The 20,221-nt window shown below is 57.0% G+C and overlaps 1 protein-coding gene across 1 annotated transcript in view; it reads right to left on the bottom strand.

Annotated features, from left to right (window-relative positions):
* MATK (megakaryocyte-associated tyrosine kinase) overlaps positions 1–20,221 on the bottom strand; it is a 51,635-nt gene that overhangs the window by 22,789 nt on the left and 8,625 nt on the right. Inside the window, 9 exon segments of the mRNA XM_039878359.1 lie at positions 1,758–1,812; positions 1,814–1,980; positions 14,988–15,092; positions 15,095–15,154; positions 15,201–15,387; positions 15,389–15,501; positions 15,629–15,826; positions 16,384–16,498; positions 17,099–17,327. Of these exon segments, the coding sequence (XP_039734293.1) occupies positions 1,758–1,812; positions 1,814–1,980; positions 14,988–15,092; positions 15,095–15,154; positions 15,201–15,387; positions 15,389–15,501; positions 15,629–15,826; positions 16,384–16,498; positions 17,099–17,327 (1,229 nt within the window).

A 20,221-nucleotide genomic window follows, 5' to 3' on the forward strand; every position in this document is an offset into this window, starting at 1 on the left:
TGGCGCCGGAAGGAGCGGAATCTGCAGTGGCCTCTGCTATAGAAAGATGGACACTCTGGGTTCCCATGGGTGGGGCGCAGGCGTCCGCACTGGCCAGGAAGCGAGGGAGGAGCGCAGTGCTGTGCAAGCGAGGTGGCTGCCAGGAGCACGTACAGCCCGGCTGAGCCCATCTGGCACTCCGTCACCAGCTCGTTTCCTCCACCGCCCCAAGGCCCAGCTCTCATCTGACCAGTGGCACCGGAACTGACAGAAGTGCCAGAAGGCCGCACCCCCCACCCCAGAGCAGAGTCAGAGGCTGCCCCAGGCCACCTGGGTGTGTGGGGAGGGGGCTTGGACAGAAAGACCTGGCCAAACCTCTGTCCGTGGAGGGGTCCTCCCGCATCAGGGGCGAGGTGACAGACACAGTGACCCGTATCCTGGGCTCCTCACAGGATAAGATGACAATGCTGGCTTCAGGGTCAGAGGACACCTCGTATTTGTCCTCCGTCACCATCTACGAGGTGCAAATACAACACAAGGCTGTGGTCCTCTGGCTGAGAGGCAGCTGCAAACAGCCACGACGTGCAGGTGGCGGGCCCCATGCCAGGCATCTGGTGCCTCCACAAGACTGAGTCACAGCCCAGCCCTCCAGGGATGCACGCCTGTAGAAATGAGTATAGACGATGGACCCTGCATACAAGGTGCTTTCATATGTAAAGAATGCCTTTAACTCAATAACAAGAACGGCAATCTGATTAAGAAACTGGTGAGTAATATAACAGATAGTTGGCAGAAAAGGAAACAGAAGTGTCCCTTTTTATACAATGACACAGATTACTGCCACTGCCAGAGAGAAGCAAATTGAAACTATAACAAGGTACTATCATCACCTGTGAGGACAAAACTCTGGAAGTGTGAGGAGCAGCTGGGCTGGCAGCTTGTGGGTCTGCAGACTGCTGGTGGAGGTTGCAGTCTTACCAGGAGCACCAGGCTCGTGCCTTTGACCCAGCAACCTAGATGTCCTCTGCCAGGACACACCCCCTCCACCGTCCTGCGGGACGTGGCCCCGCCTCCCCATGCTCTCCGCCTGGCTTCAGACTTTAACTCCCCGCCCCGCCGGGAGATGCACTTTGGCTTGGTGTCTGTTGGACTGCGTCTGACAGGAGTGGGCGCCCGAGGGCGGGCCTGGGGCTGCCAGTCCCGGCTTGTGGAGGGACTCAGGAGCGGTGCTGGCTTCTCCCCGGGCAGCACCGGTCACATCGGGGAGACGTCACCCTGGAGACTGACTTCTTTAACCTAAGACGAGCGGTTTAAATTCTGACGTGACCTCACTTTCCCCTCAGTTGTCACTTCGGGTCAGAAAAGTACTATGATGAGAGAGGAACAGCTCTAGAGGGGAGATCCCAGTCACCCTCCCACAGCGCTCACCAAGGGTCTCCATCTTGCCTCTCCTTTCTGGTCAGTGATGTCCCCCCCGCCCCTGGCCCCACCACAGTACACTCATCATGTAGCCTTTTAAATGGCTGGCTAAAGGGTGGATGTACTGCAGTTACCATCCTCGTGGGGGGACAGTCACACTGTTTCCGAGCTTTACCCTGAACTCACTTTATAAAGGAAGCCTCAAGTTGCCACCTCCCCCTCCTGGCAACTGTTTGTAAAACAAACCAGTTAGTAGCGAATGACCATGACCTCTCTGAAAATCCTGCGGATGCAAGGTCACCCCAGCCTGGGAGCCCCAGGGGTTCCTGCGAGAGGGCTGGCAGCCCCCTAGAGGTGGCCTGCCCTTACCGACAGCTGCAGGGGCAGCTGCTCGGCGACCCTCCGCAGCAGTGCGTGGGTGGGCTTCTGGGAGCAGAGCAGGATCAGCCGCACCGTCCTATCTCCCCGCAGGAGGAGGCCTTTCGCCAGGAGGCCGACCCGCATCACACCTTTCAGGATCCTAGTGGAGGGGCCGACATTGCTGTGGAGACAGAGCCACAAACGCACGTGTGAGGAGAGGGGCTGGGGAGAAAGGGAGCATGTGGCCCTACTCTGGGTCCCCAGCTCCTCTGCTCACAAGCTCCCGGAACGTCGGCAGCTTGCTGGGCCGGCTGGGCCTCAACTTCCTCATCTGGGAGATGGGCTCCTTCCGAGGCCCACTTCGCAGAGTACCTGATGAAAGGGGACGTGAGAAGATGTATCTGACAGCAGTGCTGGGGACACGCCCGGCAAATCGCGCCCGCTCAGTAAGGGCCGGCAGTTGTCTCTTTCCTGATAAAATGCATTCTGAAAAAGGCCAAAGATGGCATCCCCATGGCCCCCGGTCCTCAGCCAGCCAGCGCTGCCCCTGCCCCTGCCCATCAGGGATTGGGCACCTTCTGAACCTTCTCTGAGGTCATTTCTCTGCCCCTTCCCCTGACCGTCAGCTAGAAGACCGGTCCAGGTGCTCGGGCCACAGCTTCCTGAGGGAGTCCCTGCTCCAGCCTCGGCCAGCTTTCTGCGGCGAATCTGATCATCGCATCTGCCTGATGCCCAGCCTCCCGCCATCGGCCCTTTGCAGCAGGGGGACCTCCATGCTTCTTCCCTGGCCCAAGGCCCCCAGCCTGACCCCTTGGGCCTCCTTGCCGCCATCCTCACCCTCCACTCCCTCTGGGCCTTATGCTCTAGCCCCAAACCCCTTCCTATATTCCTCTGGCCCCACAGGGCTCATCCCTCTGCTCAAGTCAGTGCCCTCACTTGACTGAGCTCTAGAGAAATATCTCCTCTGCTCCAGAAACTGCCACTCTCTAATTGCCTGTTTCTCTTTCTGACACTACTAAGGATAGGAGATAACCATTTTTTGAAAAACATGTTTATGTGTTCATATTCACTTGGGGACCAGAGAGCTCTGGAGCCCAACAAGGCCTGAGGGGCCCTGGCTGAGGGAGGCCACCAGCAAAATCCAGACCAGGGACGTCTGATTCGGGGGCAAGGACCAGACTCTGCAGCTGGGACTCCTAAGGGAAGAGCAAGCAGAAAGCAGGGGATGGGGGACATGCAGACACACAGACTTAGAGGCTGGTCAACGAATTTGAACTTCAATTCACACAAACTGTAAAACAAACAAAAAAACTCCACAAACACCAAAAAAAAAAAACCCACCCCATTCTGATATCTATGGACCAGCTGTAAATTTCAATGCTGACAGGATAGTTATTGATATTACAGAATTACTGTCAATTTTTAAAAGTACAATAACGGCATTGTGGGTTTGTTAAACAGAAGAGTCCTTACTGTTCAGAGACAGTACTTACTAGACGCTCACTAACGGATGTGAGGGTGGGACGTGGGGAGGATCTCCTTTTGGCCCCTACCAGAGGGACACGGAGGAGGGGCCGGAAAGCAAGTGACAGCGGTGTGGGAGGATCACGGGTCAGCAATGGTCACATGGTAGTCACCATAATTTTACGGTTCCGTCAACTTTTGTGCCTGTTAGAGAATTTCCATAATAAAAGTTAAAAAAACCCAAACACGGGGATCGAATATATGGTAGTTGAAGGAAACTGGACTCTGCGTGGTAATCACACAATAGAATATACAGATATCAAATTATAATGTACACCTGATAATCGTATAATTGTATTAGGCACGTGAGAAGCATGCTGACGGGGTGACCCGAGGGAGGCCGGAGTTCCTTCCCTGAGGTGCCCGTGTCGACATTCTGCCTTGACACGTGCTGAGGCTGCTCCCACGCCCACACTGGGGGAATCTGGGGGGAGTGTCCCAGGATCCTCTCTGCACGATTTTGTTATGAGCCCATAATTATTTCAAAATAAAAAGCTAAAAAAAAAAGAAAAAGAAAAAAGTACACGGGGAGAAAAACTAGAGGGAACTTTAAAGCTTCAAGCGAGGTGCGATTTTTTTGTTCAGAAAACATGAGTGGAGATCAAGTGACATGACACCTTTCGGTCTGCAGTGCCAGACACCTCTGGGCAGCTTCCACGCATCCTGCCTTCCTGCCTCACGCTCAGCCCCGCGGTGCCCGGCTCAGGGGCCGCAAACCTGGCCCCTGGGAGCAGGGCCACAGCAGTGTCGTGGCCAGATCACCTTCTCCTGTGTGCGAGCACCGAGCCCCAGGCAAAGCTCGGGGTTGGGGTGCCTCTGCCCTTCAAAGACTCCTCTGTCAGACTTCTGGTCTAGGGTTTTGGCTTCACTCAGTCGCCGGGGAGAGCGGGAAGAAATGCCTTCTCTGCACCCTGGCTTTCCGCGCCAGGTGGGTGAATATGGCTCACTTTGCAAAGCAGATGCAAGGCAGTGGGGGGTCCTCACGCGTGAGCTGAGGGGTGAGCTCACTTTACCGTGACACTTTGTAACTCACTTTGTTTCCAGGGAACAAACACTATGGTGAAAGGAAACTAAGGAGTGGAATTGGCCAGATGCCAAAGGGCCGATACCGCACGAATCAGGACAGGCTGCGCCACGGAGACAGACGGTGACACGGTGGGGCCGGGGCTGCAGCAGGGGGTGGGATGTAAGGCGGCAGATTTCTGTTCTGGGTGAGAAAAACTTCTGCAAACGTACTTAGTGTCGCTGTCACTGTATCACGCACATAAAAAATGGTTTCATGCTACGAGTGTTTCACCGCAGTAAAAATATAACAATGAGAAACGGAAATGAAAAGGAAGCCGCTGAGAGAGAAAGGACGTGGAAACACTGACTCTTGCTCGGATTATTTAAATCCCGTAATGACTCATGCCGAGGCACAGGACTCTTCTGGAAGTCCCCTGATAATCACAGGGCCTGGAACGATGACTCAGGTGAGCACTAAGTGGCCGCTTCTGCTTGGTGAGGCGGAGGGGTCAGGGCAGAATCACACTTATCTCCAGAGGTGATTTGTGTTTTCTGAACTGTTTCTAGATACACCTTTGGTTGGTGTCAGAACACCAGCTCTCACCAACCGGGACTAAATCTCCCTTTGAACCCGGGGGCTGCAGCCCTGGGGCGGGACTCAGTGAACTTCCTGCCTGCGGGCCGGAAAGCCCCAGCCACCAGAGGCCCAAAGCTGATCGGGGAGGGGCCGCCTCTGCTCCTCCTGGCAGCCACTTCCTGTGAGAACCCCTACCAACCCGCCCGGGAGGGCAGCCCCCCACCTCCTCCAAGTCCCCCAGGCCTAGGGATACCGAGGGCGACCTCTATTACCTGAGCTCAGCACCCTCTTGCGCTGGGCTTCCAGAATTCTCCAGGGCCAGCGCATCGGACACCAGCCTGAGGGCGCGCTCCACGTGAGATACAGCCTTCCTGACGGCCAGGAGCTCCAACTCTGAGGGGTAGATAGCAGCATGCTTGCACATGATGTGTCGGTCATCACTGGACTCCGGCCGCCGCGAAGGCTGCGGGGAGAGGTAGTCATCACGGCGGGGCTGACAGATCCCCCAGACCCGGCGGGCGGGGGCCGCGACAGTGTCAGCCCTGCAAAAGTACAGCACACGTGGCAGGTGGTCACAGGGCTGGGGGTGGGGAGCCAGGCTGAGGAATGGAGGGGACCCACAAGTGGTGACCGAGGAGGGCCCCGGGGCCTCCTCTGAGGGCTGCGGGGGGCTAGTGGGCTCCCCTGTGGTGATATTCTTACATTTCACAGCCAGAGGCTTTTCAACCAACTCAGTGGGCCTGTCCCCTCAGCAAGGTGAAAATCTAAGGTGGCTGTGTGGACAGAGAGATGCCGAAGGACCACCAAGGGATGTGACAACCGGGACCTTACGAAGTTAAAGCGACCACTGTGGCGGGCAGCAGGGCTGGGGCCTGGAGCTCCTATCGGTGACCAGCAATGAGGGGTGGGTGCCGCTTTAGGGGTCTTGGTACAAAACTCCACTCCTCATCCCCTGAACACTCGGATCCTAGTGAGCTTATGAGGACATCACCCGCCCCGTGGGCCACTGCCACTGGAGACATTTCAGCACACGATCACCACCCACCAGAGGTGTGGTGGTGGGTGCTTCCAGCCTGCTCATGAGGGGAGGAGGGTGCTCGCTGGGTGGCGAGTGTCCTGGGTGCTCGTCCTGGGCCTGTGTCTTCTCCTCCAGCCGCCTCCTGCACAGGTCATAGCGCCTGCACGGAAGCAAGAGGACAAGGAGCTATCAGCAGCTGCAGGACCCTTGGCCTGTCGCATCGGAGCCGGCAGCATGAGGAAGCTGTGTGGCTCCTGCTGCCTGGTCCTCAGGCTGAGCAAGGCTGGCAACCATCGAGGAGAGGCAGCAGCCAACAGGACCCCACTGGAGCCCAAAACAAAGTCCTGCACAAATGCCCACCACGTGCCAGGGAGACGGAGGCCGCAAAGGCCAGGAGGACACAGAACAAAGGCCACTGCTGGGGAGGGAGGAGCCAGCGCCAGCGGCTGCAGCCCCAAGTCTGCCCCGAGCTTTGTGCCCCGGCTCAGAGGCTGTGGCGGCTCTTCTGTGAATCAGACACCGCGTCACAAAATGCTTTGGAATTGAATTGTTCTAGAGGATGGAGGATGACATCAAATGTGTGGGACATCAGGAGACACCAGGGGTCAGGGGACACCAGGGGTTGGGGACATGCAGACACCAAGGCATTCTTGTGAATCAGGCCCTAGAGTGCCAGCCCATGGCTGCCAGTACCATGCTATCCCTCACTTATTAGGTGACTCACACTAACTAATTAAGGCAGATCTTCGGAGTGACCTGCACACAGGGATCTGGCCAGCTCTAAAGTCCTCCGCGTCCCCATGAGTGCCGTGTCCCCTGCCCAGCTCACAGGGCACGAGCACTGGGTCCTCAGGCATGGAGGCGACAGCAGCACCCCCACTCGAGCACGCGAGCGAGTAGAGCTTTGGAGCTCAAAGCCACTGGGGCAGAGGGCTGTCGGGGGGCTGGGAGGCGAGGACCCCGTACCGCATCTCCGCGTGCCAGCGCCGCAGCTCCTCCAGCCGCTTCCTGGTCAGCTGCCGCTGCTTCCGCCTCCTCTCCTCCAGGAGCTTCTGGACTCTGCTGCTGGGCTTGATGGCGATCGGAAGGTCAGGGTTCACTTTTTTCTGGAAGGAAAGGAAGGGCTGCGAGATCGGAGACTGTCACTTAGAAGAGAATGCCAGGGTGTCTCTGGACCCAGGGAGAGGCCCCACGACTGACACCCTTCTGCTGGATTTAGACAACGGTTGGGTTTCAATACCCCAGAATCTTAACACTCCTCATCCCCAAAAGCACTGGCAGGAAAGGAAACTAGCACGGGGGACAAAACGCAACTGACAGTCTGAGTGACAGACGCGAAGCCTGCCAACAATGAAAGCTGAGCCCCGTCTACAAGTCCGACGGGGCGGCCGAAGGCGCTGCGCACCACCGGCGAGCAACCGCGGCGATCACTGAATAGTCGCTGAAAGTTCAACAAAAAATGCTCATTTCCAATCAAAATAATTCAGGGCAAACACCATCTGCGTGAAATCCAGCCACGTATAACTCGATAGCATTGCCTTCATTCACTGAACTTCGTTTTCAGCACTTAATTTCATCATTCAGAAAGCGGAGTGCTGTCTAAGGATCATTTGGTAGCAGAAATGACCCAGTGTCCACCAACAGGTGACCGATACGCAAGAACATCGGTCACGGGAACATCACTCGGCCACGGAAAGGAGGGAGGCGCTGACACTCGCCACAACCCGGAACATGCGGCGCTCAGTGAGACGCCGGACACCGGGGCCTCACAGCGTGAGTCCATTTATGTGACATGTCCAGAACAGGTACATCCTCAGGAAGTGGGTTAGTGGTTTTAAAAAGAGGCTGGGGGAGGGAACGGGGAGTGACTGCTAATGGGGAGGAGGCTCCTTTTTGGGGTGATGAGAATGTTTTGGAACTAGAGGTGATGGTTGCACAGCTCTGAATATAATGAAAGCCGTCGAACTATATATTCCGTGGGGGTGAATTATGTGGTGTGTGAATGACACCTTGGTGAAGCTGCTAAAAAGGGAGGAAATACCCAAAAGCCACAGTTTATCATTGAGGAGAGTTACACGTGTGTGCTGTGCGCAAGCGCACTCACAGCCCGACAGCAGGTGTTTAAACACAAGTGTGCACACGTGCCCCGGCGAATGTAAAAGGGAGGCCTCGGGTGGGCAGCTGAGGGCCCCTCTGGTGGAGCTGAGGGCGCCCGAGGGCCCATGGGAATGCCTTGGCCACACAAAGCCAGCCCCTCTGGGTAGGAAAGGGCCCCTGCTGGCCCTTGGAGCCCTCGGCATTGGAGGCCAGGCTTGCTGAAGGTGGCTTGGACCGAATGGCCCGGATGGCCCACTGCCCTCTGCAGCAGTGACCTGTCAGCACAGGACCCCAGCCCCTCTTCAGCCCACAGACTCAACCCTGGGGTCCCCACACATTATCCCATGGGGATGCAGTTCAGACTGGGCATAGCACTCCCCACCTCCGCTAGCACCTGCCAGCTTGGGACCTGGGCAGAGGCCCTAGGAAAGAAAAAGGGCACGTTATCAGGTACGAAAGAACCAACACGGGGAGTCGGGAAAACGAGCCCTGTTTGTGTGCGCATCACATCGACCATCCGACACGCGCTCGAGAGCTCCCTCAGCATCGGCAATGGGCGGCTCGGAGTTTTAAAACTGAACGTTCACCTGCAAGAAAAGACATCAACGGGCAAGGTCAGCTCTGGGTTTTCCGCTCTGGTCGCCAGGCCAGGCCGTGGAAATGCAGTTTGGACTCGGCCTGAGAGGCCCCTGGGGCCTGGAGCTACTGCCGGAGGCGCGGAGTCGCAGAGGGAACGATGTGATGCGTTTTGAGCCGGGGACAGAGAGGAGGCGCGAGTCCACCCCCACCCACCGAGTGGGCCACATGCAGCAAGGCGCACCTGGTACTGCAGCCGGTGCCGCCGGCCCCTCACGTGCAGGTCCCTGGCGTTGGGGTCGTTGAGGCTGCACTCACACAGCTTGCAGTGGAACCGGGTCACTCTGCCTTCCTCGTTGCACACCTGACACACGAAGCTCAGCTGAGCGCTGGCCGCCGGGCAAAGGGCACCTCCCTCCACCCTCCGAGGGCATGGAGCCTTCCTGGGGAGTGTCCAGTCTGCTGAGTTATTCTGCGGGCAGCTCTCAGAGGAGACAACATGCCCTCCCATGCCGGAGTTCAACCCTGCCGCTGTCGGCCCCCTTCTTCCTCCCCTGAGCTCAGCCACCCCCATCAATGCCCTGCCCCGCGGTGCTCCCGCCTTCGCCCTGGCACAGTCCCTGGCCATCCTGCGCCCTTCTGATTGCTGCGGCTGTTGTGGGTCTCATCTCCTCAACTAGTAAATGACCGGGGGTCCAGCGCAGGCGTGTTCTATCTAGAGTGGTTATTTTGCAAGGAACAAAACAGAAGATGCTGAACTGATTGAACAAAAGCACGAAAATGAAAACAGAAGAAATGCTGATGCTGCACTTCCTTCGAGCCACAGGCAGTCCGGAAGCTCTTGGGGAGGCTGGGAATTATGGACGTGGCCACAAGTTTCAGAATTTGAGTTCTAGAGGCCATTTAGGACCAGCCCGCGGGGCCACTGCTCGGGCTCTGGGCATCTGAGCGATGGCCGTGTAGGGGCATGCTGGCTCTTACTGTCCCCAGAAGCACGCGCCTTGGGGTGCCGCAGTCACCTAGCCTTCCAGGGCACGGCTTCCTCCTTCCACCTTCCTTCCCACAGGAAGAGGGCTGCCTAGTAAGATATGCCTCTGCCTGCCTCCAGCCTTCCTTCTAGGATCTGAAATCCAGTGCCTGGACCTTTCAGGAAACTCTGCATGACTCGCTGGTCTGCGCGGGGATGGGTACGTGACTGTCTGCTGGAGAACTGCGTTGAGGGTTCGAAGCCTGACTCCAGCAAGGCCCTTCTCAACCAGAGCCCAGCGGAGAAGGGCACATGCTGCCAGCCCGACAGTGGGATGGTGGCAGGCAGAGTTACCTCTTCCACGTAGCCTGGGCCCACTGGCTGAGAGTCACAGCAGCTTCCAGAAGCTTCCGAAGAGCCTCCTTGGGTGGGCAATTCTCCTGGCCCCTCTGATTTCCGGTGTGCTGGTTTCCCCTCTGGGGGTTTGCGGCCCGCTGCCTGCTGCTCGGGGGTTCCTGGAAGAAAGAACTGCATTACTTGTAACCTGCTCCAGCCAGAAACCACAGCCGCTTCCAGTCCGCCGGTGTGAAGGGCAGAACGCAATGCGAACCGGAATCTCCTGCAGCCCCTTCCACCCCCACATGACATCAGCTGGTTGGGTCCACAGTCCCACAAGACCTCTCGCGCCGGCCTGGGTCACAGCTGAGAGAACGAGGCCCACACAGCGCTTGGTGCCGATCTGAACTCGTCCGTAGCGGGGTCCTGGCTGCAGGCCCCTGGCTGAGGGACTCCCACGGCACAGACTCGGCAGTCCTTAGTGAATCGACGATGAGACAGCAGGTGGACCAAGGCTCACTGGCCACCTGGTCCCATGAGACAGGTCCACAGAGCCTCAGGAGGGAACTGTTTCTTTCTATTTTTTACTTTTTAAATAAATTTACTTAAATTAGTTTCAAATATATAGTACATTGGTTAGACAGAGAGCTCGTTCTTTATTATCAAAAGTGCTTTAAGATTTTATCTTCAATATCATGTGCTCATTCAAAAAACTGCTGCTGAGGCTAAAAATAAAATAAGCACCTCCTCTTCCCACACAAAGCGTGTGGTGCAGAGCAAAGCCAGTCAGAGACCTGGGTTCGAATCCTGCCCCCACCGTTTATGGGGTGACCCAGGTCAGGTGCCACCTCACCTTGGCTTTTCCATCTGCAAATTAAGACTAACGACAAAATCTACTTCAGAGGCGTGGCGGGCCTGCTGGGCAATGCACGTGGGGCGGCTGCGGACTGAGTGCGGGCATACGATCCCGGCTATGACCCCCTCGATACATGTCACGCGGCAGCCATTACTTCCCTCAGCTCACAGCCAATGCGCCCCGCACCTAAGGGAAGGCAGGGCTGGAAGGGGCTGCAGGGAGCCCGCCTTAACCTCGCGGTGCCCACATAACCATAACCGTCAGAGCAGTTTGTGAAGAGCGCTGCTTCCAGCGCATGGATGGTGGTGGCCCAGGGCACTCACTCCTTGGGCCCAGCGCAGGGCTCCGGAGAGTCACCAGCGCTTGGGTGGGTCCCAAGCTCCATGGGAATAAATGGTGCTGCTACCCCACTGGTTCTGCAAAGGCTTTGGGTCCAGAGGGTGTGAACCAGAGGCAGCAGAGCACATCCCATCTGGCAGGAACATGGAAGAGAAGGCACGCCCCGCCCCCCGCCCCCTAGTCATAGCTTAGTCCAGTGGTCCCCAACCTTTTGGCACCAGGGACTGGTGCTCCCATGAGAATCTAACGCCTGATGATCTAAGGTGGAGCTGAGGCGGTGATGCCAGCGCTGGGGAGCGGCTGTAAATACAGATGAAGCTTTGCTCGCTCATCTGCCGCTTACCTCCTGCTGTGCAGCCCGGTTCCTAACAGGCCACGGACTGGTACCGGTCCGCAGTCTGGGGGTTGGGGACCCCTGGCTTAGCTCCTCCTGAGAAGATGTGCTGGCTTACACACATGCACGCAGGTTAGCTAGGCAATCACTTCTCTATCTCAGGGTACGGGCATGTGAACCCAAAACACATACCCACATGCTTGTTCTTCGAGGGCGCCAGTCTCTTGGTCGGCTCTGGCCTGCTAGGGGTATGCACGCTGCAGCTGGCAGGGGCAGCGGGCTTGGTTGAGGCCACCGGGGGGCTATCCATGGTGAGGGGTGCCTGCTTCTTGGTACAGGTGGTCTGGAATGAGCTGGAGGTCCCTGGTGCCGGTTCTATGGTGGGGATGGGCTTTCCCAATTTGGTGTGCAGCTTGAAGACCTGGAACGAACCCACGTCCCCTTGTCAGGGTCACCTGCAGGCCCCATCGACCTTGCTTGAGAGGCAGGAAGAACGCCACAGTGGGTGTGGGAGGGATGGCAACTTGTGGCAACCGTGTCTGGGGACCCCACCCACACCCCAGCTCCCAGGAACATGCCTTCCACTCTCTCAAGTATCACTCTGTCTGGAAAGGCCCCCACCAGTCACGCACATGCAGGCCCTAGAATACTCCGACACTCTGTGCGGGCTAACACCAACCCCCTTCCTCCAAACTCCCCTGCCTTCAGCTGGGGGGCCGGGCCATTCCCTGCATCCCCAGCACCAACCCAGTGCCCGCCCTGGACAGGGACAAAGCATATGTGGACGGGTGCATGGAAAGGGGCCGCCTGTTACGATGTATGCGTGTACGTGTCCATGGACATACGTCTATGTTCTAAAAACACATGTGTCCATGTCCATGCACACGAAAGCACCTAGTGTTTGGTCACACCCCATCCTCGATAGTCTTGACATTAAAACCTAGTATTTTCAATTTATTTATTTAATTTTATCTGGTTTTAAAAAGGAGGACCCCAAATGGAATACATCATTTGACCTCATCGATGTTCAGACTCGTTCACGCAAAAATGTACTCAGACCTAATGCCAAGAGCAGTGTCTCAGGGCCTGGGCACGAGCCCTGTACTGCTTTCTGCTTCTGTCCAGAGCAGGGAGGACTTGCATAACGGGGACAAGGTGTCTGGCTTCCGGGGAAGGAGGACCCCTGGGCCCTGCACGGAAAGCTTCCTCTCATCAGTGGCTCCCCCCTCTGGTGTCACTGGATGTCCCTCTGGGTCCCGGGTGTGAAAGGCTGGGACTGCTCCCAGGGCCACCCTGCCTGGACCTGTGTGGGGCTCCTACCTTCTGGTGCCTGGCCCCCCGGATGTGGGCGGCGTAGGCCTCCGCCCCGGTGCAGGACACGGCACACAGGTCGCAGCGTAGCTTGGCCTGCACCCCGCACGGGCTGCCATTGGGCTGCATGCCCGCCTGCTGAGCTGCCTCTTTCTTCTTGTGCTTCTGCCCCTCCAGGTGCTCACGGTACGTCTGCTGGCAGAGCGTGAGAGTAGGAGTGCTGGGGGTGTGCCCGCTGGGCACCACACTGTCCCCCGCAGATCAACGGCGAGGGATGTGTGAGCCGAGGGGAGCCTGCCACCCCCAGCCCTCCTCTTGCGGCCTGAGATTCGCGCTCTGCTGCATCGGGCCCAGCCTCAGACTCAGACGCTTTGCCCAAAAGATATAAGGTCTTTCTTTCATTTTGCCCCTTAAAAATCGATGAGTTTTAAGCTAGCATCCTTAAAGAATCACACAGGCAGTTTTGGGTGTTGCTGTGAACGAAAATTCTGGCTTTTCAGAATGTGACCTCAGAGACCGAGCCAGGACGCATGCGACGCTTCCCTGTTAGAACGCCACTGAGAAGCCGAGGGACTCCACACAGGCCTACGCATCCTGCACCACTGGGCCCAACACATCTGGCTGCATCTGCAAATGACCAGGCTCTTATGTGGCGTCCCAGACTCCTCTCTTGGACCCTTAAGACGGCAAGCTGCAGCACACACACAAACCAGGCCCGCTAGACAGTGACTCTGACCGCGCCCCGAGTCAACATTCGCAGAACAAACCGTCTCTGGAAAAGACACGCGGCTATTTCTGGGGGCGGATGGGCAGCGGGAGCGGGAGGGGTGCTCGCTGGAATGGAGAAAGCTCGTGAGCGTTTGACCTGAGCACAGTGTGGATACACACGCACGCAACGAAAGCCTATGCGACACAGAAGAGCATGGAATAACACACGGCAAGGTGCCAGCAGTAAAGTACTTCATTCAGGTGGTGAGAGCACAGGTTCTTGCCTGCTTCTTTGCACACGTGGTTGTAGCTAACCACACGGCTTTGACAAACCACGAAAAATCTGATTTCCATCTTCATCCCTAAAAGCATTCCGAGTTCCTCGGGTTACTGACCCGCTCTGAGCCCCGGGCCTTCCCCGGCCACACAGAGATGATAACAAATAACAACGCAGTTTGATGCATGAAATAACTAGGAAATGCTTCCCAGAGCTCTGAGCTTAGAGCAAGGGCAAACGTTTAAAGTTTTGTCATCTTCCCCCCTGGCTCCCGCCATAAACACGCATTAAGTGTGTGATGAGACAATTGCAGGGAGGGGTGTTAGAAAGAGGCCTCCTGCTGCCCCTGCAGCCCCGATGGCTCCCGCCGAAGCTCGAGGCCACCCTGCTGGCCCTCACTGGGCTAGCACAGAGACCTATTGTCAGCTGTGTGGCCTTGATTCGGAGAACTTGCTTAGACGGACACCCAGAGAAAATGCAGAAGTGCGCCAGCCAGGCCACAGGGAGGCCATGCTGACACGGAGTCCCTTCCAGACACAGATCTGGAGAGCACACGTGGCTGTTTTGACATTCACGGGCTGTGAGACAGCATGGGGGAGGGGCGGTCGGGAGGGGGTGGGTAGAAAAGGGCAGTGAGATGGACTCTTTGCTGGAAACGTTCAGGATCTTGGCAGTGATGGCAGATTCACGAGCTTCCCCAAGGGATAAATTCACACAGAATACACACACACACGTGTACACACACATGCATACAAATGAGTACAAGTAAAGCTGGGGACATCTGAATGAGAACAGACTGTGTCAAAGTCCAAATCCTGGGTACAATTCACAAAATGTTAGCATTGGGGGAAGGGTACATGGGACCTCTGCGTTTCTTGTTGTAACTGCATGTGAACCTACAACTATCTCAAAAAAAATTCTAATTTAAAAAGTGCTATTAATATTAGCAAAGCTGGGGATATCAAGAATTGGCGTTCCCAGGGCACATCGAGTACATGCCAGACGCCATGCTGAGTGGTGGCACTGGGGTAAACCCTGTCCCATGGGGAGACTGAGGCTCAGAGAAGCTACGACGCCTGCTTGGGCGACGATGTGAGGCGGGGCTGGGCCGTGAGCCTGGGAGACTGGCTCCCAAGCCCATGTCCCATCCCCTTAGACGACACGCACATGCGCACCCATGCGCATCCGAGGCCCTGCCACAGCGAGCCAGTCTGCCTGGGCCCTCGCTGCTGAGGAGGGGCGCTGACTACCTCTCCCACCCCAAAGCAAGGGAAGCCCCCTCGCCCCGGGGTTTGAGACCACACATCAGCCGACAGCCAGCACTGTGCTGCTCTCATTTCTTTCACCCAGTCACCAGCAGGGCCATCTTAAGGCGACCTGACACACCACTTGACGTCGCAAGTTTAATACAGGCCTCTTTGCGGCGGGCAATGACTCTGACTGCTGGTTGGCCACAGGGGACAGGGGAGGGCTCTCCCAGCCCATGGCGGGGAGGAAGGCCCTGGGGCTTGCCCAGCTTGGGCACAGGGTGCTGACCTGGGGACCAGCGCAGCTGATCTTGCAGATGTCGCAGTAGTGAAGTGGGGGCTGCCTGGGCCCGCCTTTGGGTTTCGGAAGCTTGCTAGGAACCAGTGGCTTCCTGGCGGAGCTGCTGGCAGGACTGGCACTGGGGCTGCTCCCTGAGCCACCCCACGGGGACGAGTCCAGGGTCTTTGGGTGGAGAGTGGCAAGGAGGCTGCATCTGTGGGGGGAGCAGTGGAGGGTAGTACAGACTGGCTGCTGAGTACAAGGTCACGTCACAGCTCGGGTAGTTTGGTCCTAAGAAGCGGAGAGAACGAGAGAGGGGGATAGGCTATGGGCTGGTTTCCAGGATGACGTTCATTTTGGCTGCAGAGAGAGTAACCGGCTCCGCCCCCATGCACGCTCAGGGAAACCGTAGACTTACCTGTGTACGGGGTGGAGGCAGAGCTGTAGGAGGGCAGGGTGGACACGGAGGCCACGGGCTGGACGCTGGTCGCTAGCGGGTAGGTGTAACTGGAGGATGGGGCACTGGCTGGCTGTGCCATCCCAGTAGTGGGAGCCTGTTGTGGGGACTGCGCTTGGCTGTACCCACCGCTGGGCTGGCAGTAAGCTCCTTTGGTCTCTGGAAAGCAAGTAGAGACCCTCTGAACAGCCACACTTCACCACCTGGCAGATGCCAGGGAACAGAGTGAGAGGCATGTTCCCTGTGACCACCGCAACCAGCTTCTCCAGCTGCAGGGGCCCAACACAGGCCTCCACTTGTGAATGGGCCCCAGGCGCAACTGGCCACGGACCCCCAGGATGTCTAAGCCTGGGTTGGAGGCCGGGACGCCGGGCCTCTGGGACAGAGCTCTGATCCCGGCAGGGATTGGTGTGACTTGTGCCCACTCTCCTTTCTAGGCTCTTCCTCTTCCGTGGCACGCGTGTAAAGGGGTGCATGTGTATGCAAAGTGTTCCCTATCTCTTTCACGTCTGGGAGCCAAGCCCTCAGAACTTATTCTCTCTACCCTGGGAAAGCTTCCTTGGAAAACACTCAGCTCCATTTAGTTCTGTCTCGCAGTCTCTCTCACGCACAAGCCCATCCGGATCTCCTATGAATCTGGAATGTTTAAATGGGACTTGAATGCAGTGACTCCCGTGCCCTCGCTCCTCCCACCCTCTAACCCTATAGAGACCCACCTGGCTGGCAGAGTGTGGCCGTGGCAGGGAACTGAGGCTGGCCCGCAGCAGGCAGGTGATACTGCTTGTTCTCATAGCTCCTGGCGGCTGGCGATGACCTGTAGCCATAACTGTCCTGAGAGGGGGTTTCCGTGGGAGAGACACAGAGAGCAGGGAAAGGAGTGAGGCGTGCAGCGGGGGCCTTGCAGGGTCTGGTTCTGCGCTAAGGGCAGCAAGGAAGACGGCGGGATTCGGGTTCGCAGGGGGATTTGGGCTGTGGGGTGGATCAGGGAGTACACGGGGGCAAGGACGAAAGCACAGAGGCCAGCAGGCGGCTCTGGGAGGGTGGCAGGGAGAAGTCCGAGGCCTTGTGGAAGCAACGGTGAGAGGAGGGAGGAAGGGGGCGGAGCCAACTGGAGGGGCTTAGCCAACCGGGTGGTCTGTGGTGCCATTGACGACCCAACTGGGGAGGCTGGGGATGGGGAGACCACGTGCAGCGTGGGGAGCATTGGTGATTCCAAGTGGAAGTGCAGTGGCCTGATCTGTGGCCCAGAGCTCCAAGGTGGGGAAAGTGGCATCATCCACACCAGAAGTGCCAACAAGGACAAGTCACCTCCACAGGCGGGGACGACAGCATGAGGAGGGTGGGCACAGGCCACCCACCACACTCTTCCATTCGACACTCTCAATCTTTCAAGGAAGGACAGGTGCTGGTCAAGGAAAGGCCAGCTGATACCTGGTAGGAGTGAGCGGTGGCGGGCACGGGGGCAGGTCCGCTGCCATAATCGAAGTCCTGGACGGAGTGGGGCTGGTATCCGCCGTACCCTGCTGGGCCATCGGACCTGGGTGGCTGGGTGGCCGTGGGGGGAAGTGGCGGGGTCTCAGTGGGGCCCATTCCGGGCACCAACTGCGCATCGAAGCCGGCTCCAGCAGCAGGGAGGGGGAAAGCCATGGGAGGCTGGACGCTGGAACCACAACAAACACAAAAGCCCGGCTGCATTAGCTGGGGCTCGACAAAGAGCTCGAGCTGAGCACATCACTCGCAGCGGACACCGCCGTCGGCTGCCTCTGATGCCCGCATTCATTCAGTGCTTCCTGCAGCTGCTAACGCTTGCTGAGACTTTACGAGCACAGGCACCGTTCTAAGCACTTTTCGTGAATGAATGCAATCTCCCAACGACCCCGTGAGGCAGGGACCATCCTTGTCTGTTTTACAGAAAAGTAAACTGAGGCACGGTGAGTGGCAAAGTCAGGCCTGAACCCATGTTGAAGACTTCTCAGCTCATCCACATGGGCGGCAGTCCTTTTCTCGACGGCGAGATTCCACAAGGAAAGTTGGACTTGAAGGGTAGTTTTAAACCGAAGAACAAACGAGTGGACCCGCCCGATCATTAGAATAGGGAAGATCGGTTACCACCCAACTAAAAACTCGTTACTAACGAGAACCAGCTTTTATGGACGGCTTGTTCTGTGGGAAGCACAGCTCTGAGGCCTTTGTCTACATCACCTCATTCACGCCTCAGCACCTGTAGAGAAGGTGCCAGCGCAGTCCATCCATATGCCTGCCTGTCCTCCCTGTCTAGGCGAGGGGACTCTCTGAGGATCAGTGACACGTGTCAAATGCTTGGGATCTTTCTGACCCCAGCGCCACACACTTTGCTGCATATCGGCCACTGGTAGAGTCCTCAAATATAAAAGCCCAGACGTCAGGAAGAATCATCAAAGATTTTAGAACAATACCAATAAAGGTCATATAAGAAAGTTCTGGAACATATCCCCCTCAGATAAGCGGGGGCCTACTGTATTGATTTATAAAATTAAGACATTCACACATGTGGCATGCAGGTTTCCATGTATACTTTTGCCCTGAGCCTCCCAAACTTAAAGTCTGATTATTTACTTGTTCAAATGCATTACAATTCATTCGCCTAGTTTCCTAATGGTAGACATTTACATATAAGTATCTATTGCTGAGTTAAAAATCATCCTCAATGATGTGGCTGCAAACGATAATAACCATTTATCATCTTCACAGTTTCTGTGGGTCAGGGTTTTGGGAGTCGCTTGGCTGGGTTCGGGCTCAGGGTCTTTATGAGGCTGCAGTCAAGTCGCCGCTGGGCTGCACCATCCAAAGGCTCAACTGGGATGGTGTGATCTGCTTCCAGGACCTTCCCTCCCCTGGCTGGCGACTTGGTGCTGGCTGCTGGTAGGAGGCCTCAGTCTCTCCTTTAGTGGGCTTTTCTCAGCGCTGCTTGAGTGTTCTTACAACATGGTGACTGGCTTCCCTCAGGGTGAGAGGTGTGTGTGTGTAAGAGAGAGAACCAGCTGGAAGCTGTCCTTGTTATGACCTAGCCTCAGACATCACATGGCATAACTTCTGCCATGTTCCGTTAGTTAGAAGTGAATCACTCAACCCATACTCGAGGGGAAAGGATTAGGCCCCACCTTTTGAAGGGAGGAGAATCATGAATTTGTGGTCTTATTTTTAAACCACCGCATGTTATTTCCAATTTTCTGCTGTTCAAGCAATGCTGCAAAGTATTTTCTGTGTAAGTTCTACATGTGCCTTCTTGTGCCAGCTTCCCCTCGTGGCTTCGTGTCCCATGCCACGCACTCCAAACTGGGCACAGCTGAGCGGAATGGGGCCAGGCTGGCTGGCTTAGACTCATCAAGATCTACCTTGGAGCTGAGTCACACAGGAGAGGCATGGACCCAACGCAAACTGGCAAGGAAAACGGAAGGGATAGACTTTGGGAGGACGATGGAAGGCCCAACAGGGGGTCTGATCTGCCTAAGCTGTGAGGGCAGAGACACTCGGTCCAAGTGTGCGTGCACAGCTGGAGCTCTCTGCTCTGAGACCTGCCGCCGCCGCTGCGTCAGGAGCTGCCAGCACGGCAGCGACGCTGAGCAGCCCTGTGGGGGCTCCCCTCCGCCCTGGCTTCCTTCCATCCTGATGGCCTCCACCTCCTGGTCCTGGAGCCCCAGCCCACGAAGCGGTGCCAACTGAGAGCACAGAGGCAAGGACCTTGGGGTGGAAGGGAGTCTCGTCCTTCAGCCGCTGAGGGCCCTGAGGAGGTACAGACAACCTCGGGGTTGTCTCCACCTGCTCCAGTGGTGACCTAACTTAGGTCACAAGCTTTGTCTCCACCTGGTGGGGGCCCCATGTAAGGCGCCCAGTGTGGGCAGATGGCTATTGCCCTTTTCCATGCCAGGAGGAACATACATATAGCCCAGTGTTTAGGACAGGGGCTTCTCGACCCAGGCACTGCTGACATTGGGCTGGACCACTCTCTGGGCTGGGGCCATCCTGGGCACTGTGACCTCCAACCACTCAATGCCAGGAGCACTCCCAGTCGTGACGACCACAGATGGGAACCGCTGGCCTAGGACAAGCTCAGTCCCAGAGCAGCAGCTGGGCAGCGCCAGAGGCTGATCCAGACCCTGATCTGGAAGGATCACCAGGACACTGTGGGGTGCCTCTGACAGAACGTTGGTGAGTGTAAATTTAAAAGGACACGATTTGTTGCACATGACCCTGAATGGTGTTCTGTGCCCTGAAACTTGAAGACCACGTACACTAGACTGAAGGGAGGTACGAAAGGAGTGTCTACGTGCAGAGGGCTGGGGATCCAAGTGCTTACGTGTGAGGGAACCCAGAGGCTGTGGTGGCAGAGTGCGGGTGCTCTGCGTGCCTGCAGGGCAATTCCCACCAGAGTCACGAAACATCACAGCTAGGGGCAGACTGGTTGGCTGTAAGGCGTACAGGGTCAAGGTCAACATCAGCTTTCAGGTCAGTGTGAGACCGCGAGGCGCCCGTGACCTCAGCAGGGGTCAACCCCCACTCTCATCTGTGGGAGTG

This window comes from Pteropus medius, unplaced genomic scaffold (assembly GCF_902729225.1).
Source record: "Pteropus medius unplaced genomic scaffold, Ma_sr-lr_union100, whole genome shotgun sequence".
Classification (NCBI taxonomy): domain Eukaryota; kingdom Metazoa; phylum Chordata; class Mammalia; order Chiroptera; family Pteropodidae; genus Pteropus; species Pteropus medius.